The sequence below is a fragment of the Microtus pennsylvanicus genome, chromosome 4, assembly GCF_037038515.1.
Source record: "Microtus pennsylvanicus isolate mMicPen1 chromosome 4, mMicPen1.hap1, whole genome shotgun sequence".
Taxonomy (NCBI): Eukaryota; Metazoa; Chordata; class Mammalia; order Rodentia; family Cricetidae; genus Microtus; species Microtus pennsylvanicus.
Window position 1 is genome coordinate 20,652,184 of NC_134582.1, and position 25,988 is coordinate 20,678,171.

Genomic DNA, 25,988 nt, shown 5'->3' on the forward strand with positions numbered 1-25,988 from the left:
TGTCCCCAAACTGGAGTAGGATCTGAGAAGATGATGTTTCTGCTAGCTGGACTGCCTCACAGGACATTTAAGCAGGATTTTTTTTCTTTTTGGCCAAAAAGGAAGCGTTTGTGTATGTGTGTATGTGTGTGTGTGTGCACGTGCATGCATGTGTGTCTAAGATGTCCTTAGTTAAGGACTGTGCATGGAGACATTGAAGACTCACATATGAGATTCTCATAGGTCCTCCTTCCTCGAGGAAAACCTCTATTAGTGCAATAACAAAAAGGGGAGCTGTGGAGGGGATCTTAGTATCTCCTAACCGAGCTGAGCATTGGAAAGGGGTCTGGAGACCTGGAGACGGTTCTAAGACATTGAGTCTCACTCTACGTGAGCCACGAGGTCCCAGACCTTGAGCTTATGTTATGACAAGATAGAACAGTTCCATCCTAAGTAAAGAGAAACAGGACAGTCAGATAAGTTAGGTTCAAACTTCAGCTTGGTCCACATTGCCAACATCCAGGTGCAGAGGTTGCGAATGTCAGTGCTCATACAGCCGGGCAGATGACGTATGAAATGGGCCAGTGAGGACAACCCCGAGCGAGGGGAGCGTACCAAGCTAGAAGCTTCCTATCTCATTGAAAGGGGGGCAGGCATGCAGAGCCAGTGGGTTGGTGCCAAGGCTTCTAACTTTTAAAGAGAAAAGGAGAAACATGAAATTTAGATGCAAACTTCCTTATCTGAAAAGTCTGGGGAAGATCACGGGCACTGAAGCTTTGACTTCATCATCCTTTGGCAACTCTTAAGTCTGCACATAAACCGGGTGCTCTCCCTGTATGTGGCCTCTCAGAGGCCCATTGGGAATTCCTGAGATGTCCCTGCCCTTCTCAGGCATAGCTCCTCACCATACCTCAAGTAGAGAGTAGAGCAGGCTCTGCTGCTCCAGGTCACCTCCTTTCTGTGTGCTCTAGTCCTCCTAACTAAGTTCCTAGAGGCAGGGGCTTCTAGGGAAACTGCCATTTGCAAAGACTGAAATGGTTGATGGGACCGGGGCACTGGAGAGTGGAAAGAGAGGTGGAGGCACAACAATGTCAGCTCAGTTTCTTGTCATTTTCTAGGAAACACTGGAGTATTTATTATGCCCTCAAAGGCTCAGGCAGGTGGTATGCCTACTGGTGCCCTTGGCTCAACATCCTCTTCTCTAACTCTCTGTCCAGAGACCCCAGGATGGACAGTCTGTTAGTCATCTCTGTCAGGGCCATGTGGTAGAGGTCTTTGGCAGCTTGGCCAGGCTTGAGTGTGTATTCACGAGGGGACCAACAAGGGCAAGCAAGAGTCAGACACACTCCTTAAAACTGAAATCTAGACTACCCCTTCCCTTGCGGTAGCCATGGTCTCCTTCTTACTTCCAGCGCATGCGCTGAAACGGAGTTTGCCTGAGCAGCTGGGTATGGAAGCAGTGGCTGGTCCCCAGGCTTCTGATAGCGACGGGTAGGAATGAAGCAATTGGATTACTGGTGGGAGGGGACAAAAGCTACCGGTTCAAAGAAGTGTGGCTCTTGAGTTAGTGGACAATCAGGAAGGACTTGGGGATGAAGTGACACTGAGATATGGAGGGGACTTGGTCTGGGTATGTGGAAGGTTCATTCCTTAGGGAGCTTGTAGAGTTAGCAAGAGCAGGAAGGAACCATGGCAAGGGCGATGTGGGGATGGTGCTGTTGGAATTCTGTAGAAGACAGAGAAGGGCTTCAGGTTTTCCTGGTGGATGCTGGCAAGCCTCTGCAGGGTCAGGTGGACAGCAGGGCCCGGCTGGGCTAGACTGGGAACTGTGTGCAAACTGGCCTGGGAGTCGGGAGAGAGGAAGTGAGACACAGTCAGTAGGTGACTGTCACACTTGGGTGAAGTGTGCAGAAGCATGTGAGCTAGAAGTGCGGTGGGGACGGAGCACGGCATGCTGGCTGTCCCTGCTTGTCACACAAGGCCCTGCTGACCCAGTGCCTTCTCCCCCTCTTGTTGAGCCTTCTTTCATCAAATGTTTACACTCAGCATCCTGTCCAAGCATTCCTGGGAAGGTCACCAGGTCACCCTGTTGCCAGTTCCTGTGGTCACCTTAGCTCTCAACTCACTGGCTGGCCAACAGAACTCAGTCTGCCAGTGATGAATGCCTCTACCCTCCTAAGCCCCCAGACCCACTAGCATCTGGTTTCCCTGCCACCCCTCTGGCTATCCCTCTTCTCTGACTTTGTCTCCTCTTGGAGTCCTTGGGTCCCCCCTTCTCCCTTGTAGCTGTTTTAAATGCTATCTGCGCAGTTGTGTGTGGTTATACTTGTCTGACATCCCAGGACTTGAAAGACGGATGCAGGAGGAAGATTGTGAATTTGAGGACAGTCCAAGCTATGTATCAAGACTCTGTCCCACAAAACATTAAAAATGAAAATTTATGAACCCTAAATACCATTTATGTGTTTCTGACATGAAAATCCTGTGAGATCTGGCCTCCCCGGACTCAAACTTCTGGGTTTACTTTCTCCATGGGCTCTCAGTGGACAGCTGACATGACTCCTGCTTTATCTACCTCCACTGAGGGCCCTTGCCTTGGGTGTTCCTCAACCCCCAATGCTCTTCTCCAGTGGTCCCATGGCTGGCTCTTCCTCTGCTTTGAGGACTTCATCCTGCTTTGTCATGTTATCTAAAATGAGGCTACCTTCACTACCTGTAGCCCCTCTCTACCCTGGCTCCATTAATAACATCATGCATGTTATTTACATGCATGTTTGCCTTTGCTCTGATACAGGCTTTATGATACAATCTTGCTTTGGTTTATTGCCTGCATCCCTGGCACCCGCAATCATGGCCGGTGATAGGAACTTCCCAGGGCTGTTGGGTGAATGAAGAAGGCAGGGATAAGGGACCATATCTTATATTCTTCCTATCTGGGGAGCAAAGATACATGGAGGATCATTGATGGAGTTGCTGGTGTGCATGCCCGGAGGACACAAGGACTCCTAAGGCCAGGTCAAGGAAGAGCGGTTTGAAAGTGGTGTGAAGGACATTGTGAGTTTGAGTGACTTGGGGATGTGTCTACTCGGGTACTGGAAATGAAGGGCAGAATAGAGGTTGCCAGAGGTAGATGCGACTGTCCCCATGGAAGCATAAAGGAAGAGGAGGTAGGGAGAAGGAAGAGAAATGGGGAAATAGCAAGCCCACCAAGAACCACTCTTGTGTGCACATGTGCCCTCAGAGAAGAGAGAGTGAGAGATTAAACAGGAGGGACATGGAAACCACTGGACTGGCAGCATCAAGGTTCAACTAAGATGGCCCAGTTGGTGAAGGCATCTGCTGTCACACCTGCTGGTTAGAACCCACATGGTACAAGGACAGAAACAACACCTACGGTTTGTTCTCTTGCCTCCACGTGTCCCATGCAGCAAGCTCCCCACCACACCTGAAAATACTAAAAAAAAAAAAGGAAGAAAGAAAAAGAACAGGGTGTCTGGCCTAAGGTCACAGGAGTCTGGGGGTTCCTGGGCCCCCCACTCAGGTGTGACCATTGCTCTCTTCCTGTTGCCAGCAGCAGACATTTCTCAATGATGAGGCTCTCCGCCTCCAAAGCTAATATTTGTCTCCTCTTGATCCAGCATCTAGTGTGTTACTTTTTAACTGGAGCCCAGGGTTCAAAGGCCTGGCTGTTGTTTAAACACTCTACAGTCTGCAAGGATGACATGTCCTCCCTCCTTTCCCAACCTCACTGACGAACCAGCAAGGAATGTCCAAGCAAAGAGAATATGCAGAAAAGGGCAAAGGGCCACGGAGTGACTACAGCCCCGCAGGGGGGTCTGGAGAAGGAAGACCCCACAGCAGGGGCATTTAGAGAGCTAAATGACAGGCACAGCCCCAGCTCAGGCTTTCTGACGTACTTGATAAATCCAAGTTACTATCTAAGATTCATTATTGACAGAAACTCTTCTACAAATACAACGTGGTGGTGCTCCACCACGCATCCCCCAGAGTGGAAACTCCACTTTCCAGTCTCTAGGCCACTTGGCTCTTTGCCCCGTTGCACAAATGGGGTGTGCTCACATGATCCGTAGGAGGGCCTGGCTTCATGCTGGAGGCAAGGGTGAAGGGAGGGAGGCCTGTACTCTTGGACAAATGTCTTTTCAAGTTATGTAGACATTTCGTGTTTACAATGAATTTAGTGGCTGAAATAGACCCCCTTGCCCTCAAAACCTTTCATACTTAGTTTTCTGGTTAACTAAATGGTGTAACTTTGTCCTTTTTAATTTTTTTATCTTAAGCATCATCTTTAGTAATTAAAAAAAAACCCTACTTCTGTGTCCAGCTAATTGGTCACTTACATCTTAGTATAAATGAGTTTATTGGCATTTCCCATGGGATGTTTGGTGGAGGAGCCGACAGCCGGTAGTAATAGAGTCCTAGAGGAGCGGTGGCCTCTTACCCAGACACCCTGGATTTCCAGTTCCACTCTGCAAGTTTATTTCCTGATGTGGAAATTGGTGCCAACATGGTAATACCGTATCAGGCTGATATGGAGATCTGTGAATCCTGAGAGAGTAAACCCAAGACTCCAGAGGCTTGGCCAATGGCTCCGAGGCCACTGTTTCCAGGAGAAACTGTCTCTGCAAGGTTGTCCCCAGACTCCACTGCATCCAGCTACACCTATGGTCTTGCTCTGGCCAGGGGACCTAGGTTTGCTTTCATCCTGCAATCTTCCCAGGCTCTGTCATTTCACAGGCTGAAGGGTACCCGGTCTTAGAGGATTGTGGCGCTGCGGAGGGGGGAGTGCCTGAGTTCCTGACCGAGCATCTGCTTAAACATGCAAAGGAGTGTGGGAAAATGGCCTTTGTCAAGCCACTTCGACTTGGGGATTGCTTGCTACAGTGTTAATCTGTCCAAGGATCTTCCATGGAGGAGGAAAAGTGAACTGTGATCCAGAAACCTGGAGAACAATCCACACAACTCTAGGAGGCCTGGGAACTTTCACTGCGAGGTGAGTCGTCTAGATTTTAATTAGAAGGCAAAGATCATCGCAAGGCTTCAAAACCTACAAGGTGACTGACTATATATTCTGAAGGTGGTGACTGACCCATTTCATGTAAAATGGAGATACTATTTGTTTTACCCCTATTCATGATATACTATGTTGGCTTCCAATCAAAACAATTTTTTTTGAAATATTTTGTAGAGACCACACTTGTGTTGAATTTAACATGTAGTTGAGACATCCTTGAACTTTTGGTTCTCCCTGGGATTATAGGTGCCATCATACGGCCCTTGTGCATACCAGGCAAGCACAGTCCCGGCTTACTAAGTTTTATTAGGTTAAGGAATCATATGTACTAACTAGAAAAAAAATCACCAGAATAAATTATATGGTTCTACATGAAACCCTAGCTACAGTAACGCTAATACGTAACAGAAATTTAAGAAAGACTTTGAGATGTAGGAGTGGAGACTGGCTTGGAGGAGGCATGGAGTGTTCTGAAATACAGTCCAAGTCAGGGCTGGAGAAATGGCTCAGTTAATAAAGTGCAAGCAGGAGGAGATGGGTTCCATCCTTAGAAACCATGGCAACAAAGGCAGAAGCAGGCTGATCTCTGGGGATCAACGGCCATCCGCTCTAGATTACTTGGTGAGTTCTAGGTCAGTCTTAAAAAAAAAGAAAAAAGAAAGGGTAGACAGTGCCTGACGGATAACACCTGCCTGAGGTCACCCTCTGACCTCCACACACACCCACAATCACGGTGTGTGCATATAAACACACAGAAAAGAAATGGCCCAAATTCGACTTTTATCTCGGATTTGGTTGAGGAGCCTGCTGGAGTGTTCCCAGGGGCTGTTCTAGGCAGTCATCCAAGGTATCCATCCCCCCATACCACACGAGTTTCTCTTACTGCATCCGAGTGCTTAGCTTGGTGCTCCCCTTACTCTAATCCCCGACACCCCTGCTGAAGTGACTTGTGAGGTGAGCCCTTTCTTCAGAGGACAAAGTTCTACCAGCATGTGAGCACAGAGCCTACGGCACTGCTGAGAACATCCCCCCAGCTCTCGTGCCGCTCTGTCTTCAAGGGCAGAGGCCAGCACCTCTGAGGTGGCAAGTGAGAGGTGTTTTCGCCAGGATCTGGGCATCTTGCTGGAGTTGGAGGAGGCATTCTCCACCCACCTTCTCAGCAGAACACCCTTCCTGCTCTGAGATCTGCAGCCCGTGGGAAGGCAGCCTGAGTCAGCTTGGGCTGTGAAGGAGAAAGGGGGGAGGAGGGGGGTACATCAGCAGCACAGGGCACAGCTGAAGAAAGGGTGGCAGCTGGGTAGCCATTGCCAAGGTGCCATGACTGAAACAGTGAACCCTTTCTCCCCAGCTCTGGGCCTGAGCAGACTCCAACAGGAAATGAGCCTTCTCCATCTCCACAGGCTCCAGTGTGCTACGTGAGGAACTAGCACCAGGTCTTAACTCAGGCTTGACCTTTTCCTACCCAGGTCAAATATCAGAGCATAATCCACAGCCTCCCATCTCTGGAGGCTGTGCTGAGAAACCAAAGGAGAGAGAAGTGACGCTTGCTTGAATGTGGCTCCTCGGCCAACCCTGGGAACACCTGTGCTCACTGCTGATGTCAGGGGCTATAAAATTCTGGAAATGCCAACGTCACTCGGCTCTAACAGCGGGCTAAGGGTCTATCAGCCTAGCAACTACACAGTAGCGGCAATCTGTTCATCCCACCGTTTCTCTGTAATTGAGGGTGGCCCTTACCTCCTGTGCTTGTGTCCCCTCCTGAGCCTGGGCGAGGGGACAGGAGTTCTGGAAGCTGGTGAGAACCTGGCAGCAAGTTTAGGAAGCTACAGCAAGGGCTGACAACCCCAAGTCCTGCTTGGATGTCACAGGCCAGCAATCTCTGAGAGGCCGGGGTGAGGACATTGAGAAGGCAGGGTGGATGGAAACGGGCAAGGCTTCCTCCACCCCCAGGAACAGGGAGACCTGGAACGGGAAACCAACACAGGTCTGGATACCCAGGACATCTTTCTGAGACACGCCATAGCTTGGCTGCCAATGTCATTTACTCTCCCGAAGTCTAGTGCACACTGGAAAGCAGCCGTGAACTCAGTCACCTTTCCAGGTATGGAGTAATAGGATCGTGCTTTTTGTATCAAGTTGGCAATTCTTAGGTTTAATAAACCTAAGACAAAGACAAAACCTAGAATATGGATGAGGGCAAATGAACTTACTATGCTTATCCCGTGTGTTCAGGGAAGACTTCATCCCTGAGGTAGGATTGCAGTCCTTCCAACCTTTGACACGATTAACATGGCAGACTCTCGAAGCAGCTTTAAATCAGACAGCCCATAATACTTATGTAGGAAATGTTCCAGCTTTCATAATTCTTTATTAAATATTTGACAAGTGGCGTCACTGCTTTACAACATCTTTCTTCACTTTGTCACAGTTTTTCATTTGCTGTCAGGAAAACAAGCTACAGTATCTCTTTAGCTCTCTCGAGAAGAAAGAGAAGGACTTGACCGTGAAACTTTGCGTGTGTACCAGATTCAAGCTAGGTTAAAGTTCTTCCGGACTGGGAAAGCGAGCATCAGTCACTAGGCTGTCTTAGAAAAAAGATCAAGGTAGTTTGGGTTTGACCATTGTATCAAATAGCACTCAGCTTTGTTAGGGGGTGGGGTTAGAATAAAAAGTTAAGAAACATTGAGAATTCATTTGGAATGCTTGAAACTCTTTTCACCTTCAAAGTCACTTAAAAAAATGTTTCATTTGGTAACAGATCCCGAATTTAGAAATGACAGCAAGCTAATACTTTCCTAGGGTTCTCTGGGACGCCGAGGGTCAGAATTCTCAGGACATGGAGAAAACTGTAGACGGGACTAAGCTCTCATTCATTCCCCCTTTGAATCCAGATTGCTCCTAAGGTGTAAAAATGCTATACAAATATATACAAATATATCTGGACAGCAAACATACACATGTAGGTATGCATGTTACATCTGGGGTAGCAGAAGGAAGAACAGAGTCGCAAGAGTCGACGTGAAAAAAACCACGATAACATAGGTAAAAACCAGTCTGAGTATGAGGTGCAGACCGGCTTACACAAGAACAGACATTTGTCAGCACAGGCTATGGTCACAGGAAAGGCTTTCAATACACCGAGACACAGTGGAGGGAAGGCAGGACATGAGAGGTCACACACCAGCAGATGCCCTTAGAGTCCCACCGCTGTGCCTTACAAATACGAAACCAGGAAAGAGACAGGCTGCTTCAGACACGCGCTTGGCGCGTTAACCTTTCAAATAAAGGAGAGATGCTGAGAGAGAAGTTTTCTTGGAAGATTTCATACCAAACGGAAAGCTACCCCTTTCCTAGAGAACCCTAGACAGGCTCACGTCCTAACGCGACAGCTTTTTCTCTGACATGCTCTGGGATGGAGTGCATACACAGATGCATATACACTGTTCATTAAGGCTTATAGAAATTAAAAAAGTGGTTCAATGTATATCACATTTCTACCCGGTTTTAAAATCTAAGATACAAAGTGGAGTTTATAAGTTTTTTTTTTAACATATCCTAGTCCTGAAATTGGCAGTTTTGACGTGACTTAGGATATACCCCAATACATGAATGAGACAGAGGTAGCATGTGGTCTTCTGGGAGCCAGACAGGGAAGCAGGGCAGGCAGTGACCCTGCACGGCAAGACCCCTACTGGCCAGGAAGCGAATGACAACGGTTAGCATCCCCCTTCCATTACTGAGATAGTTGAGAGCTACAGACAAGAGCTAGTTCAGCAGGGATGGGCTGGGCAGCTGTTGAGACCAGACTTTCTTTGTAGACTTTCATAGTTCAGAGGTGAGATGAGAGACTATCAGGAAAATAGAGAACACATTAGAGGCTACTGCACATGAGCCTGACTCTCAGAACAGACTGGAATCTGGCGAGACCTAGAGCCACAGGTCATGCGAGATGCAGAAGCGTTAAATTATTTTGTGGCCCACTTCCACAAGTCTGCCGCTGAGCCTTATGGGGAAAAAAGATGCGTGTCAAGTCACTTGATAACATTTTTAATCTGAATGTCAGGATTCTCTGCTGTCTCCTGCTTCAGGTCCTTGGAAACAGAATTCTTTATCTTATCCACCCCCTTCCCGCCCCCAGCAATGGCAATCAAATCTACGGCTAGGTACACGCTAGGCAAACACTCTGCTACTAAGCTACATCAGCCCCGGAAACAAAAACAAATACAGATCTCTGGTTCTTGTGACCCGCTAGCGGAGTGGTCACAGAAGGTAGAGATCAGTGTTTTAGAGAGACAAGGAAGAACACTGAGGACACCTAGAATAGACCAATACCTACGGCCACCGGCTCTGGAGTCAGTAGGCTGATCCAGGCTTACCGTGCACTAAAAGGGGCGGGGAGGGAAACACAAGACAGCCGCAGGATGCTCAAAGTCTTTCCACAGGGAAGAGTCCTGGAACCCACTCTGCAGCCTCAAGATAAACGATCACAACTACTGTTTGCTGCAGCTGGCTGCAGAGGTCAGGCCCGGAGAATGAGCTGCCTCCTGGCCTCAGGGACAGTATGCTCTCCACGGCCATTTACAACTATCATACAAAGATGGCCAGGCACGGGCATCACCATCTGGAGACAAGACATCGGGAGCTGCAGGCAACAAGTGAAACCTCACAAACTGTATTACAGTGAACGGTAATTTTACTTTCTAACTACCCAGTAACAGCTGCTAAAACCTGAAGCCTGGACCAATGAACTGAGGCATTATTCATGATGGCCCGCCTTTCAAGTACTCTCAGGAGTGTATTTCGATAGGTCTTTCCCGCTCTTGGCATAGGAATGACCCTCCCCTCCCTATACTTTTAATTAAAAAAGAAATCACATATGGAATAGGTCAAAGGACAGCTTGCAGGAGTCACTTCTCTCCTCCCATCAGGTGGGGCTCAGGGACTGAACTCTAGCTGTCAGCCTTGGTGACAAACATCCAGACGCACTGAGCCATCTTGACAGTCCTTTTGGCATTTATTTAAAATGCAGAATGACTATGTTGTATCTGGTGAATGACGTGGCTTGATCTAGAGCCTACAGAATTCTAGAACCCCAGTTCTTAGAGCAGATTTTGGTTTCTTCTTCAATCAAAATACACTGCTCAGCTCGGGCTTTGGCACTCTTTGTAACAGAGAGACAGTTCTGGACGTGGAAGGTTGTATAACAACAACAACAACAATAACAACAACAACAGACCCCGCCCCCAATATCTGGTAACTACAGGAGATATCTCACCAAAAACCAAGAATAGAGTGTTAATTGTTTTGTAATTACTCCATAGCACGTGGGAAGAAGCCGAAGCTCAGTTTGGCAGGACGCTCCGCTCCGGGGCTTCACCCACCAAGATTGTCCGTGGCTTCTTCATGGCACCCAGGGCTGTGTAAACACGAGCAGTTTCTTACACCGAAGGTTCTTCTTACATAGCAGAGACCACAGTCTATTTGTCAATATTCACAAGTGGCAAGAGATCAAAATACCCCGTATCCCCTCGCTTCCGGGACAGGGTCTAGGACAACACAAGTTCAAGGGACAGCAGAGGTGCTCAACTCCCATGCTACCTCAGGCATCTTCTCAGAATGCAACAGAATTCTGCAACAGAGACTTACACACTGCAGACACCCACGTTTATCCACCATTGCCAACCAGGTCGCTCGAGCTCAGTAGACCCCACTGGGTCTTGTAGCTCACGTTTAAACTAGCACTCAATACACGTGACCCGGGTGGGGAGGGGGGCAGTACGCAGTATTGCAGCATGCAAAATAGGTCATTATGTCACACGACTTGGCTAAGGGTAGAGTAGGCAAAATCCTTGTTGTTGAGTAGAAAGTACAAAGCAGTTGGAGAAGACCGGTGTCGAGAGGCTCAGCACTGTGTCTGGGTTCACGAGCAGTTAATTCACAATTGATAGATACTGCACCAGTCAGATGTGTGCAGGGAGGAAGAACAATCACATGTAATGATTATGAGGAAAAAAATGAAAAAAAAAGAGCAAACAGATATGACCCGCATAAAGTACCTTTGGAATTGCGCAGTTACAGCAAGAATGGGTTATTAGCTACTGTTTTAGCCAACGGAGACAGAAGACCACTGACTCTGGCTTCCTCAGTTTTGAATGGAGCAATGCCATTGGAAATGTCTCTCCAAACACCAAGGAGAAAATAGCGTTAAGAAGAGGCTGTTCGGCAACAGGAGAGGTTAAGGGTTTCTGATGCAAAATGACAGTCCAACCCTGTCTTGAGTGTGAGACGGCACATGTCAATACTTCTAAGGAACAATGGTGTCATTCCTTTCAAGTTAACACAAAGATATCATGCTATGTTACAGTCCTTCCAGCCTGTACCTAGTATCTAAGTTTGTACAAAAGAGAGGGTAATATCCAGTTTATTTTCATTTTAAGCATGGAAAAAAATTGTTATTCTTAATGCTCTATTTGAAATTCTTTCCACGTGTTGGTCTGTAGAATGCTTTTGGAGAAAAATTAGTCTTCCAATTCTAATAAAGTAGAGGGTGGGAGTGTCAAAGTTCTTCAAAAATAAAAATGTCACCGACATTAAGCTTGATATGAAATTCAAATACAAAAAAATATGCTCACTTTTCCAAGTACATGAGACATCTTTAATTGTAATGAAATAAAATCTGAAAATCAGTCTAAATCATTTTAAAAAGTAAACATGAGTTGTAATACTATACCTGTAGTGTGATTAATTCCATTCATTGTCATTAGAAAGTATGCAAAATATTTATTAAGGGCTTTGCCTGCAGAGGCACAACATAAATAGAACAAGTCCTCCTGAAATGTAATCAGAGTACACGCTAACCAGTTGAGAATCGGTGGTGAAGGGGCGGCACTCGAGCCGGGACTGGGTTCCCTGGCGGAACGTGGGCATGGCCCCGACAAGCTGGGCTCCAGAGCCAGGTCAGGCAACTGCTTCTGCCACCGGCTCTGCAAAAGTCTGCTAGGCAAATGCAAAAGTGCACGCAGAACTTGCTGGAAGGGCAGTGCTCCCGACACAGGAGGCCTTAATCCACCCCTTCAAAGCCTTGGGCGTTCTCCACGGCCATGAGAAGTTTCTCCCGCAAATCTTCAAAGGTTTCGTATGGAGGTAAATCAAGGCGATTAAAGCTGCCAAAGGAATGGAAAATGGGAATGAGTGGTCACCATTTTCTTGTTATAGTAGCATGCTCTTGTTTTGGCTAATGGGTATTGGCTGTTTGAGCAAGGGAATTATTAAAAAGAAAAAAAAAGTCACACTTTTATTACCCAGAGCCAAATTCTAGTTAGGACAGTATCCATGCCAAACAGGTTATACAATCAATGGGGAAAAGAAGACAACCTTTCTACTGTGCACGATTCCGCTGCTGCCTGGAGGGAGATACAAAGCACCAACATCCACAGAGAGACTAAAAATGTGGGCTGCCGAGACGGCTCAGTAAGTCCAGGGGCTTGCAGACAAGCCTGGTGACTTGAGTTCAATGTCCAGATACCACATAAAGGTAGACGGAGAGAATCAGAGTAGTCTCTGACCACACTGGTACCATATGTACCCCACCCTACACACACACACACACACACACACACACACACACGCACGCACGCACGCACACTGCATGTTTTAATAATAATAATAATAAAACCTTTTTTAAAAGAAGAGAAAACCACGGAGCATGAGGCCTGTACAATTCAGGAATGTTGGATGGACTGTTTCTTACACTATTACTGATCCATCATGCTGGAGCCAAGGGCTCTTCTGTAGGTGTGAAGCAGGTTAAGGCTGTGTGTTCTGCACATGCAGATCCCTAAACAATGAGGTCCCACTCCTAGGAACAGTCCAGACCCCAGGGCAGAGCTCAGAAAGTTTGAGTTTCAGAAAGTTGAGCCCCTCTGCTATCCAGTTGGCCACCAGCGATGTTCAGAGAGAGCCAACTCAGAAGACTTCAGCCGGGGTGGGGCTGGCACAGCTCACCCTTCAAGACTGAAGTGTTTAGATACAGACGGAGGACCTCTGCAAGAAGTCAAGCCCACTTGTTTACGGGTCCAGCTCAAATCCTGTCCCTGCTGTCTTTGTAACTTTGGCTAAGTCATCTCACCTCTATGAACCTGTGTGCTCAGATGTAAAAAGGAGAAACTATCCTCACAGGAGTATGGGAGGTCAAATCAGAAGATACGCAGAAGGGGCTGGGAGCCCAGGCTCAAAAGATGGCGGCTAGGGCAACTCATCCAGAGTTTCCTGAGTATCCACTCTGTCTTATCCAGTTCAAGAGCATTTGAAAGGGCTGTGAGCCCTGTAAAGAGGCTGTCTGAACTCTGCAGACATCCTCCCCTAGGATAAAGGCTGAGAACTGTGGACGGTGCCTGCTCTGGATGGCCAATTTCAGCCTCAAATCAGCGTGCTTGTCAGCAAGGACCACACAGGCAGTGACCACGCTGTTCCATGCGGTCACAAATATCCTTCCGGTGAGGGAAGGGCATCTACCCCACAGCAGCCAGCTCCTCCACTGCCAGTCTTCACAAAGGCTCTTACGGGCATTGTGGGTGAGAGAGGGCGTTCACATCAGCTCAGGATAGCCAACACAGGCTTTGGACCCTCACTGTGCTGTGAAAGGCAGGACCATACTCCCCTACTTCAGCCAAAGGAGAAGCCTAGGACCCCAGCTAAGTTTGGACCGAAAGGAGCTTGCTGATGTTGCTTTAAAACTCACTGGGCCATGTCTGTGTCTGTGCTGGGTGTCGTGTGACTCCTCTGAGCTAATTCCCGAGGCGTCTTCGTCCCTCTCCAGCCAGAGAACACCTTCTGGTGACGTCACAGCCCATGGGTCACTCATGGGTCACTCACTCGTGTGCAGACTGAATAGAGGCTTTTGAAATTGGGGCTGCTATGGGGGAAATCTTGTCCTTAGTTTTATTTTTTTAAACATTTATCGTGTGCATGTGTGTATACTCTAACATGCATGTGGAGGTAAGAAGACGATCCTCTGGAGTTGATTTTTCTCCATGAGGGTCCCAGTGATCCAACTGAGGCCGTCAGGCTTAGATTCCTTTGTTTATGCGCCTGAGTGTTTTGCCTCCACGGATGTGTGCCATGTGTGTGCCTAGTTCCTATGAAAATCCAGTCTCCTGGAACTGGAGTTACAGACGGCTGTGAGCCACCATGTCGGGACTGGGAATCAAACCCGAGTCCTCCGCAAAGAGCAACAAGTGCCCTTCGCCACTGAGCTCTCCCTCCGGGCCCCAAGGAGAAGGTGTTGCTTACCATGTGTGAGCTCTGGGTAGTTTTTCAGGACTTCCCCATTGCTCTATTGTAAACAGCTGAGGACCATTGGAACCTGGGCAAACGAAGAACAAGACACATCAACAGGGCTTGCAGTAGGAGAACCAAGTTCTGGGAGTGGGGGAGGTCCTTAGTGGAAAGGGGAGGGATGAGCATCAGGGTGGGGCCTCACTCCCCAGGTCTGTACTGCTCAGTGCTTGGCCTATCTCCTCTGCAGCCCAGAACTGGACCAGGGGTGGCAGTATTGGCACAGGCGCAGGAGCTGTGGCCTCTACTTCAGGGGGAAGTAATGCACCATGAGCCTTGATGGACAGAATAGAAAGAGGCCTCTCGACTGAGGGCGGGGTCCTTCATCAGGCCAGTTTCGATCATGTGGGTGATTCTGAAAATCTGGTTTTAAAAGCTGAACAAAAAACTTGAACTATGGACAAAAAAAGAAAAAGAGAAATGAAGAAAAGAGACACCTTCAGGCTCTCTGTACAAACACTGCCTCACCCCTTTGTCCTGCATCTCCATGGGTCTCTATGTTACTGACACAGTTATAGTGGTCTGGAAAGGGGCCAAGGTGGCAGGATACTGCCTGTGTGGGTCCTCACAGGAGGACAGAGGAGTCTGGGACACGCCACACTCACCATAAAGTTCGGCAAATCCATTCATGGGTACTCGGGAGGTGCCTGTGACAAACTGTAGTAGCCGGATCCGCTTCTCAGCATCCATCAGGAGCACAGCCTGCCAGAAGCAGAAGGTCATGACGTCACCATGCGGCACACAGCACACACTGTCATGATGTCACTGTGCACCATGCACTGCCGTGACGCAGGCAGATGACTAAATTCTCATTTACACTGCCGCGGAACCACCTCTACTGCTGACTCTGCAAAACGGCACCGCTGCCTCCCTTTTGATGGTTGCTACAACCCAGCCTCTCTAATCTTAGAGCACCGCGGGGTCTCTTTTGTTCTTCTGCCAAAATAAATGGTATATAAAGAAAACTCTTTGATGGCCTCAAGCTCAGGTGTCTCCTTGAAGCCATTTCTAACCAGGCAGTGTTCCAGAAGTGTCTAAAACAAGGGGAAGCCAGGTGATGTGGCCACAGAAAGTTCCCAAATGACACCTGATAAACGGAAGGAAACCCAAGGCAAAAATGGGCCTCAGAACCAGTCTGTGTGCCTCCCAGATCCTAACTGCTGCAGAAACCAAACCAGCCTTCCTGGACATGTGATTTGATCTTCTATAATATAATCCAAAATCAAAGCCAACTTCTAGACTTTGAAAATCCTGATGTTCTCTGTATTTTACTGGTACTTGAAATATTAATAACAGATTCAGAAGTTAAAACTCGTTGGTTGATTTCTTCTCGTTTAAAAAAAAAGTCAGCATCTGCCAGTTTTAGTGGTATACATCTTTAATTCCAGCACTTTGGAGGCAGAGGCAGGTGAATCTGTTCTGAGGCAGCCAGGACTACAGTTCAGGCTATCCCAGAACAGGCTGCACACCCCAGGCCAGCTTCATGCTTCCAATTCTCCTGTCTCAGCCTTCCCAATAATAGGTTTACCAGTGAGACCTGGGAGTGTAGATATATCCCACCATGCAGGGCTGATTCCTTTTTTTTTTGTTTATGAATAATCTTTTAATTTTTTTTATGTTTAGTTTACTGTCTTTGCCAAGCCTTTCCCAAGCCCAACAGAACACAAACATTGGCCCTCAAGACAGTAAATCAGATTTAACTTGCATCTTGGGTTGTAAGATATAACAATCAAAATAGTTACTGGAATAAAAAAAATGTTGAAGCCAAGTGGTGGTGGTGCATGCCTTTAATCCCAGCACTTGGGAAGCAGAGGCAGGCAGATCAATCTCTGCAAGTCAAAGGCCAGCCTGGTTCACAGAGCAATTTCTAGGACAGCCAGAGGTGCACAGAGTAAGACTGTCTTGAAAAACCAAAAAAAAAAAAATTGAGAAAATGATTTCTACACATGATGAGCCAGCTTGAAGGCATGACTACTCCCAAAGATGCTCCCGTTCTGATTTCCCCCAAGAGGCCCTAATTTGGAGAAGAAGCCCGAAGCAGAGGTGGGGCCGAGAGAGCTGTAGTTACTTACCTTCCAGAACCACTGGATGACAGGATGATTGGGGCAGTAGCCATTCTTGTAAATAGAATGCTGTCTCCAGTCATTCACGTCAACGTCACCCAGGCCGCACATCAGCAACTAGGAAGGAGATTTACCAGATGTAAGTGAGTGGAGAACTCTTTCTTCTCTGTGCTGGCGTTTGTCACTGGACAAGCAGGTAAGCCAGCAATTCAAGAGAGTCAAAGAGAGAGAGAGAGAGAGAGAGAGAGAGAGAGAGAGAGAGAGAGATCTCAACTGACTTGCATCTTGCATGCAAGGCCATGATATTTTATACTGAAACACACGGGTCATTTTTCCAGCCTGCATGCTTTAGGCACAGTGCTGTAGAGTTCCTGTACTGCATTAGCAGATGTTCAGGGTCTGGCTGCTACTTGTACAGATATCTGAATTGGTCCCCATGACAGCAAGAACTCATCTCCCCCAGATGGGTCAATTCAGGTGACAACAAATGACCTCATCCTTCCAGCATCCTGTGGGCACCCAGGCAGGAAGTGGTCCCCTGCCAGTGCTTAGTCTACAGTCTGTTCTTACAATAGGAGTTTCCAACGAATATGATATTCCCAAGGAAAAACTAAAATACAACAGGAAGAAAAATCATTTCTAAAGCCTGAAAACTGATTCCTAGGCCTCCCTAAGACTAGCCTGGCTGAGTCATCTTGGATGCTGTTCACGTCTCCCAGCCTCTACAGACCTGGAGTGCCTGAGATACAGAATTTCTATGATACTTGTCTCGAGACTTCTGCTTTAAATTCTCTGAGACATGCTTTGCTGGACATGGGCTTGGAGAGAACCACTGTGGACAGATACAGCCTCTGTCCTTCTGGGCCTCGACACAACCCAAGGTGAGTTGTGAATTCAGTTTTCAAGTTGTTCTCTCCCTCATCTACACCAAAGCTGAGAAGCTGATGGACAATCAGACACTTCCTGCCACTACCTGGTGGCCTCCCGATGGCCCAACACAAGCCACTTCAAGTACAAGGTCACGTCTCCTTTACAGACTGCGGAGAAGGTATACAGCTCTAGTGTGACCAAGTCCTTCACCCACCTAACAAGGTGAAGACTGGGAGGCAACAAAGGGCACTGGGTGGGCCTGGTTATGCAAGTAGATCACTGTCCTAGAGGGCTGCAGGGAGCCAGGCTCCTCCAGTGAGATCGCACTCTTCTTTGCACTGGGCTGTGTATCCAGCGCCACGAGAAACTGCCCCGTCACAGGCAATAAATCTATTTGGCTGCTACGATTGCTAGCCTTCCCCGATTAGAAGACTGACCTCATAACAGAGCATTCAATATGCCATGTGTCAGAGAATACAAAACCATCATTTGTGAAATAAGGAGCTACTTAAGATCATCTACTTTATATAAAATATTATATTGATAACACAAACCTCCAGCTCATTTTCATCAAAAATTTTAATCAAATCGATTGGAAGAAGTTCTGTAAATCCCTGAAAGGAAAAGATAAAAACATCGTAAGCATTTTTTTTTCCTCTGAAAAAGGACATTTTCATGGGTGGAATAAGCTTGTGGTTAGCCAGAGAAGGGTCACTCTTTACTGCTGGCTCACGCAGCAGTGATACTGTCCGGTGACCACAATCCCAATAAAAGCACATGCACAGGAGTCTGAAACATACACGGTCTAGAGGCTTCCCATGCTTGCACAGGAGTCTGAAACATACACGGTCTAGAGGCTTCCTGTGCTTGCACAGGAGCCTGAAATGCAGTCTAGAGCCTTCCCGTGCTTGCACACTTTTTGAAACCCTGTGATACTAGCGATACTGGAGGCAGGTGGATTGCAAAAGCAAGTTATGACACACATTTGTGAGTCAGTGTGCCCTAAAATGCATAGACCATAACCGTGCAAGAGACACATTTAAAAATAGCCGAAGGCATGGGTGGAGGAGAGAGGCAAGCAGCATGAGCTGGCACGGAGAACTGACAGAATAGCAAGCCAGGCTCTGTCCTGGGCTGTCATTAATTAGGGGGTGACCCAGGAAGAGATTCTAGATGCTGTGGGTCCTGAACGCCGGGCAGGGCTGGGAATCTGTTTCCCAGGACTTCCCTTACAGTGCAGACAGTGCCATAGCCAATTCACCCTCGTATCTTACATCCCCCAGGCCCTGGCACATGTGCACTTCCTGCTCAGGGGAGGACTGTCTTCACGATGTGCAGGCCACTGAGAGGATTGCTCCATGAGAGTGGGCCCTAGAAACGACCACCATGGGGTTTGGGTTTTTCCCCTCAAAATTGACCTATCTATTGTGTGTGCATGCATGTGTGCACTGGGGGTTTGAACTCAGGGGGCCAGATTTCAAGGCCACAAACGCCTTTACTTGCTGAGTCATCCTACTTGCCCTTCTTGTTGTTTTTAAATAACTAATATTATTAAAAAGAAATTTCACTTTTGCTAACACGAACCACTTTTTATGGCAAAAATACAAACACAAAAACAAAACCCCACTACCTGAAGGGGTTGGGGAAAGTACCCTGTAGTAGACTACTCATAGAAGAGGTAGTGACTTCATTCCATCACAGGGACAAAGCTGGTATTTGGATGCAATGTAAAAACTCCAGAGAGAATCTGGTAAGTTTAGTGTCACAAAGGGTAGGGGGCTCTGCAGGGAAAGTCAGCGCGCCTGGGTTGGGAAAGGCCTGAAGGAGAGGAGACTATTTTCAGAAGAACTGCAGCAGGCAGCTCCTCTGAGTACTGCTAGAACTTCAAGGTAGACAGAGACAACCAACTCATCCTCACGTGTGTGCACACATACAAATAAATAAATTCCAAACCAACAAACGAGTATAGGTGGAAGCCAGGCGGTATAATCCTAGCAGCGAGGAGGTTGAGGCAGGATTGCCATCAGCTCCAGGACAGTATGTGCCATAGAGACATTGTCTCAAACAAGCAAGCAACAATGCACTCAGAACATTAAAAAGGGAGAAAGGCAAAGCAAGAAAACTTTAAAAAAAGAGGCCAGAGCATCATGGAAGATTCCCACCTTGGGGAACGGCCAGCAGGGTGAGTCACCTGCGTTGGCCTTCTGCACTCTGTCCCCACCCTGACCCCAGTAGCCGTGCTTACCTCCAAGAAGGCATTCATTTGCTTTTGGACCCTGTTCACGAATCTCCACTGGATGACTAAGCTGCAAGGAAAAGAGGAACATACTTAGCCCTCTCTGCAACAAACTGGCACCAACGTGGTTGACTAAAATCCTCTTAAAACCTGAGAGGGCTTGCAGAGGAATTCTAGACACTAAAAAACAAAGTTTAGCCGCATTTTTTTTTCCCAAATGGGCTTTGCTTGCAGGTGGCATGCCGCAGCTCCTTTAAGAGAGGTTTTCCTGACTCAGCAGTAGCAGGAAGAAAGCCACAGCCATTTTAAAATGCCAGATTTCTGGGTCACACTGCCAGTGTGATCTTTGGCTCTTTCAGGAGACCAAGCATAGGCACCGAAAGGAGGCAGAGTCAGGAAGAAGCCACGGAGCTGTTGCTGGAGACAGACATGCTGAAACTTTGCTGGTAGGCCATGACCCATGGTGATGCACAGATTAATGGAGATGGGTTAAATTAAGATGTAAGAGTTAGGCAATAAGAAGCTAGAGCTAACGGGCCAAGCAGCCTCCTCCAACACCTCTGCCACCCTACAGTCACTGCTTTCTTTATACTTGGGCCTGCTGCTCCTTAGGCGGGGTAAACAGAGAATCCTGAATAGAGGGGAAAGTGGAGTGGCGCTTGCTTTGGAACATCTGCTGAGAATCCCTGCATTCCTTTAAGAGCCACTGGAACATTTGTGAGAAATGTATGCTCTCTCTGAGGATGTCAAGAGCATAACTGGTCTACCAGACTGCGTCAAGCTCTGGTGGATCCAAGTGCTCCACAAATGTGACTTGACAAAGAAGGACGAAAAGGTGGGCTGGAGAGATGGCTCAGCACTTAAGAGCACCGGCTGCTCTTCTGGAGACCTGGGTTTGATTTCCAGCACCCACATGGCAGTTCACATGTGGGTAACTATAAATTTAATCCCAGGGGATCTGACAACCTCCTCTTCTCTCCAAGGACACCACCCACACATTATGGTACACAGACATACATTCAAAACACTCATACACATAAAAATTAATTAAAACATTAAACATCTGCTAATAAAGTCATAGGATATGATTAGACATATCCACCCATTCACATGTATGTTTAAGTATAAACATGTGTTAAGAATAGTTTATAATACCATATATTGTACAATAATACCTAAAAATATTTTTTTGAGGCAGGGTCTGCCTCCCCAGTGCTGAGATTAAAGGTGTGTGCTATATGGCTCACACTAATACTTTTAATACTAAGTTTAGAGATGCATGGTTGGATCTGTGAGTCACTGAAACTGTCCCTGAGACGGTGTTCAGTGTGAGCAATGTGGACTCTGAACTCATCTTCCAGGTGGCACCATGACAACAGTCTGAGCGCAGCATCCTGCAGTGCACACAGCACTCAGCTGTGTGGGTACCACAGGGCTAGGCTGCGACCCACTGCCCAGCATCATTCTTCCAGTGCCAAGGGCACCACAGGGGCCAGTGAGCAGTGGGAGATTTCAATCCTCTGTAGCTGAGACCCTGCCTGACCCTGGTCCACATGACCTATGTCTACAGCCTTAGGCCTCAGCCAACCCGGGATAGAATTTTTTTTAAAAAAAAACCACTTAACGTCAGGACTTTACAAAGAGGGTCTCCCAGGGGGGCATCTGATAAAGCTGGCCATGGTAGAACAAGCCTACCAATTATTGTTCATGGGCACACACCACAGTAGCTTACTTTTGGCTTATTTATTAAGTGCCACGCACTTTTGTCTGAAAGTGACAGAACCCAAACCAAACCAACAAAAAACTTCCCTACATGTGCTAGAGGCTTCATCAATGTCTTCCAGGTAAAGCCTGCGAGGCTCTCCCTTGCCTCCTGTTTAGACAGCAGGTTTTCTTTACATCACACTAAAATAAAAGATCCCAGTCCGTCCTCTGGATCCAAGCCCACTGGCCTACTTGAAATGAGGCAAGAGGAGGACGTCCAGCTTGTTGGAAGGGAGCTCAGACAGCCAATGACTCAGCGTGGGCCAGACTCACGGACATATAGAAACCAGGATCTGTGAACCAAACACCTGCATTTCCCTCACTTGGGCCCAAGCCTAGGCTAGAGCTCATCTTGCAAAAGAGCGCAGAATCGTGTGTGATTCATGTTGCTACACTGAAGAGGAAGACGTAGTGCGCTCTACCGAGAGTTCCTCCTGTCTGCTAGGGATGTCTAGTGCTACCCAGAGGCTAAACTTCCAGAAGGACTCAATGATCTGTTCCACAAAATGAGGCTGAGATTGGGTTGTCAGATAGCAACTATAAGAACAATGCACGTTTGCAATATTTCTCTCAACTTCCAGTATGGACAAGTCAGGAGAAGGAGGTTTTTTTTTTTTTTTTTTTTTTTTGGCAATCCCCAATTCTTCCCCATCAGAGTCTAACATCCCCATGGCTGCGAATTTGAATTTCCGATGAGCCATCCATCCTCAAAGAGCACTTGCCACTTTAATGTGCACCCTCTCTTTCCACAGCACCCCTCTCTATAGGTAGTTCACTGAAACTGCAAGAGAACGTAAACATCCCTCCCGCATTCAACTGCCTCATAGGCCAAGCAAAAAGGAAATTGCTATTATTTAAACTGAGAAGCCAGGCATGGTGATTCCTGCTTTTAATCCCAATACTTGGGGAGACAGAGGCAGGTGGATCTCTGTGAATTCAAGGCCAGCCTTGCCAATAGAGCAAATTCCAGGATAGTCACACATCACAACAGAGAGACACCGTCTCAAAAACAAAAACAAAACAAAAACTGACAAGTTCCTATTTGTAGTATGCATGAGCAGTTCAGGGAAAGGACAACAACCAAATAAACCATTTGATTTCTTAAAAGTAAACGTTACAGGGGCTGGGAAGATGGCTCAGTTGTTTAAATGCTTCCTGTGCAAACTTTAGGACCCGACTTCTGGTCCCAAGCACCCATGTAAAACAAACAAAGCCAGGCATAGTGGTGTGTCCTTCTGCAGGGAGGCGGAGACAGCATGCCCATGGAGCACAGAGGCAAGGCTGCCCAGCTGAACCAATGAGCTCCAGGTTCACTGACTGACCCCATTTGAGGAAGATATGACACTGACCTCACACCCCAAGCCCGCGCACACACACGCACGCGCACGCACACACACACACACACACACACACACACGTACACAAAGATAATTGTAATAAATACGTGCATACGTACTCAATATATTCTCTTTTGTTTTCATTCGTCACCATTATTTCTGACCCATTGGGCTTCAGATCCACTTGATAGGTCTGTGATTACAAAGGAAAAAGCAACCATCAAAGACATTAAGTTATTTAACATATTATTGAGTAACATCATACTATAAAAAGGAAGAGAGGCAAAGTTTGTTTAAAACTATTTCCCAGTAATGGGCTCTCTGTATAGGAGGGTGTCAAATGAACCTTTTAAACGGTTCCAAGATGATACGTATGTAAAGATGTTATCATTAAAGAAAAATGAGCTCATGGATATTTATGGGTTTAATTATTCTTTATACATTAGCAACAACAGAGAGTGACATTTTCACACGCTATTCATTTATCAAGAAATGAACTATGTCCGAGGAGAAGAAAACAGATGCTGGAGAACATGCATCAGGCTCACAAACGCCAATCAACCATCAAGCCCATAGAGGGGAGCTCCAGCATTCCGCCCGCCACCAGAAATCATGCTGCATGAAGAACACAAAATGGAACTTCTTGCAAGAGGCAAAACACACGGACTTGAAAAACAAAACAAAACTCAACTAATCAAACATCATCACCAACAAAAACCAAGTAGGTGGGTAGGTAGGGAGGAAGAAAGGAAAGAAGGAAGGAAGGACACACACTCGCTTAAAAAGCCAGGCAGAGTTTATATATTGCTTTTTATAGGTGGACAGAGGAAAGCTCTGGGATCTATATCTGTTTTCTCCTTTTGGCAACAGTTTCTCTTTTAGAAGTTATGTGTATGATGTGTACAGTATGTGTGTATATTCCAGGGTTGTCATATATACACCAGGATTGTCAGTTTATAAAGTAAACATCAAAATAGACTACGCAACTACCAAAAGGGCAAAAATATACATCTAAAAGATGTATATTGTGGGATCCACAAGATTGTTGCCATTGCTACTTCTTTGAATTTCTCAGCTGAAGGCGTGTCCCCAGCATGCTGCAGCTGTATTATGTGGATGTATTTCCTGGATGGCCCCATACTTCTGCCTCTCTCCTATTTGTATTTCCTCCACCCTTCAAACACCACTGCACTGTATGGCAGCCCCAAACAGCGCAGGCGCACAGGCAGCTGGGCACTGAGGAAGCAGAGTGGAAGGCAGACGAAGGCTCTTCCAGATCAGACATGTTCCCACTAATAATAAGGCGAAAGTCAGTGCGGCTGTTTAGCAGTCTAGCCATGATGCGCTGCAGCCCACAGCAGAAGAAACACGTGGAAGGGCCACGGGAGCTGAACCCACATACCTGCCCGAAATTCTCTTCATCTATACAGAACATGAGGTCAAGTTCCGTGGGGTCATTTTCTAAGATCCATTTCAGGGAGTTGTAATACTCGCTGTCCTATAGGAATGACAGAGAGGAAAAGTGAGCATATGTTTTCAGAACACAAACCTGTTCCACTCTTACTGATGAACCCAACCCATTCTCATGTAATTCCATGCATCTGGCCCAAGGGTGACACTACTCACCACAATGGCAAGGGCTCTACCAAAACCACTTCTCATTTCTTTACTTAACAATTTACTTTGTGTCTGTGTGTGCATGCACCCGTGCTCAGGTGCCTGTGGAGGCCAGGAGAGGGAGTCAGAGCCTCTGGACGGATCTGGAGTTACAGGCGGTTAGTTGTGAGCCACGCTAGAAATCCATCCTCCACGAGAGCAGCATACACTCTGAACCACTGAGCCATTGCTCTAGCCTCATCTCCCCACTCATTTAAAACACAAGACCTCTGGACAGTGATAGTATGTGTGACTTCCTCCTGTTCTCTATGGCTCAGGCCACCTGATTGGGCGGGCAGTAAGTAGCGAGACCATTCAGAGGCCACCCCTTCCCCATCATGTTTGGTAGCCCCACAGTGGTCTCCAACATCTCTTCCTGACTCAGCCCATTTGTGGCTACCCCACACCTGGATCAGGTCCACAGAATTGAATACAGTGATCTGTCTTCTAAGAGTGAGACCATCAGAGACCACGCAGGATGGTGCTCTAACTAAACACCACATAGGGTATGTTCTGTGCTTTCCTGTTTTCTCGGTGTTCTCTGATCGTTAATTTAAGCCCAAATCAGAGCCGCGCTTCAGAAAATAGGAGCTGTGAGACCATCAGGTCCCCTCTGCGCATGCCCAGAGTCTCTCGCTGAGAACGAGCTAACAGGCTCAAAAGAGACCAAAAATAACGTGCACCACCTTTAAAACAGTCATGCCGGGGCTGTAGGGATGGCTCAGCAGTTAAGAGTGCGTACTGCTCTGGTGGAAGATATGAGTTTGTTCCCACGTAACCTCTGCGCAGCTCACAACCACCTGTAACTCCAGCTCAAGGCAAACCTGATGCCTCTGACCACGGGCACCAGCATTCATCTGCATGTGCGACTCCCACAATATGCACAATTAAAGATAAAATATTTACTCCAAACCCCCAAATACTAATGGCCAACAGGAACCACAGACTTAGGCATTAAGAGCAGGATTTTGTTTGTAGGACAGGATGGTATTGCACGCCTCTAACCCCAGAACTTGGAGTAGAGGCAGGAGGATGGTGTCTTCTAAGCCAAGCCAGATCACATACATAGTGATACTCTGTCTCCACCTCCTTCCCCAAGGGGCCGGGAGCAACTTCTGTGCTCCCAGGCTCCTCAGGCTAGTACAACAGAAGCGTAAACTGACTAAAGCAGAAGCTGGAGGGGGCTGTGAGACTGAACTGAGACTACAGGTGCCAGCCAGTCTGCGCATGTCACAGGTCTAGAGTGCAACAGTCGCCTCTTTTCCTGCGACGATGAGCAGAAGCACGAGGTGGTGCCACGGGCATCAGTCACATTCTCGGCTCTGCACAAAACACAGCCCATGTGCCACAAGGCCGAGGGATGCACAGTTTTCTAGCTCAAGTGACCACATGGAAACAGAGCTGTAGTTCTTCCGTGAGGACAACAATGCACCTAGTAAACACAGGCAAACACACACACACGCACACACACACACACACACACGCAAACACACACAGATGGTAGAGCATAAGTAAACAGAGAAAGCCAGACATGTAAGTGTACTCTGAAAAGAAGGGCATGTTTTGTTTAAAACAAATATATCCAAGAATGGTCAGTTCAGGTAAGGTATAAGCACCAAGAATGGTCAGTTCAGGTAAGGCATAAGCACTGAGCACAGTCAATCTAGTTAAGGCATAAACATAGAGCATTGTTAGTCTATGTAAGCAGCACCACG

The 25,988-nt window shown here is 47.2% G+C and overlaps 1 protein-coding gene across 12 annotated transcripts in view; it reads right to left on the bottom strand.

The window, feature by feature from the left end:
- Positions 1-7,359: 7,359 nt before the first annotated feature.
- Positions 7,360-25,988, bottom strand: part of Nedd4l (NEDD4 like E3 ubiquitin protein ligase) — a 315,839-nt gene continuing 297,210 nt past the window's right edge. For all 12 annotated transcript variants that reach the window (XM_075968476.1, XM_075968470.1, XM_075968469.1 and 9 more), the window contains 8 exons: positions 24,020-24,115; positions 22,737-22,810; positions 19,526-19,586; positions 17,835-17,894; positions 16,420-16,527; positions 14,953-15,049; positions 14,303-14,375; positions 7,360-12,174 (listed from right to left, as the gene is read on the bottom strand). In XM_075968476.1, coding sequence (XP_075824591.1) covers positions 12,072-12,174; positions 14,303-14,375; positions 14,953-15,049; positions 16,420-16,527; positions 17,835-17,894; positions 19,526-19,586; positions 22,737-22,810; positions 24,020-24,115 — 672 coding nt within the window. In that variant the 3' untranslated portion in view covers positions 7,360-12,071. The remainder of the gene's footprint in view (positions 12,175-14,302; positions 14,376-14,952; positions 15,050-16,419; positions 16,528-17,834; positions 17,895-19,525; positions 19,587-22,736; positions 22,811-24,019; positions 24,116-25,988) is intronic.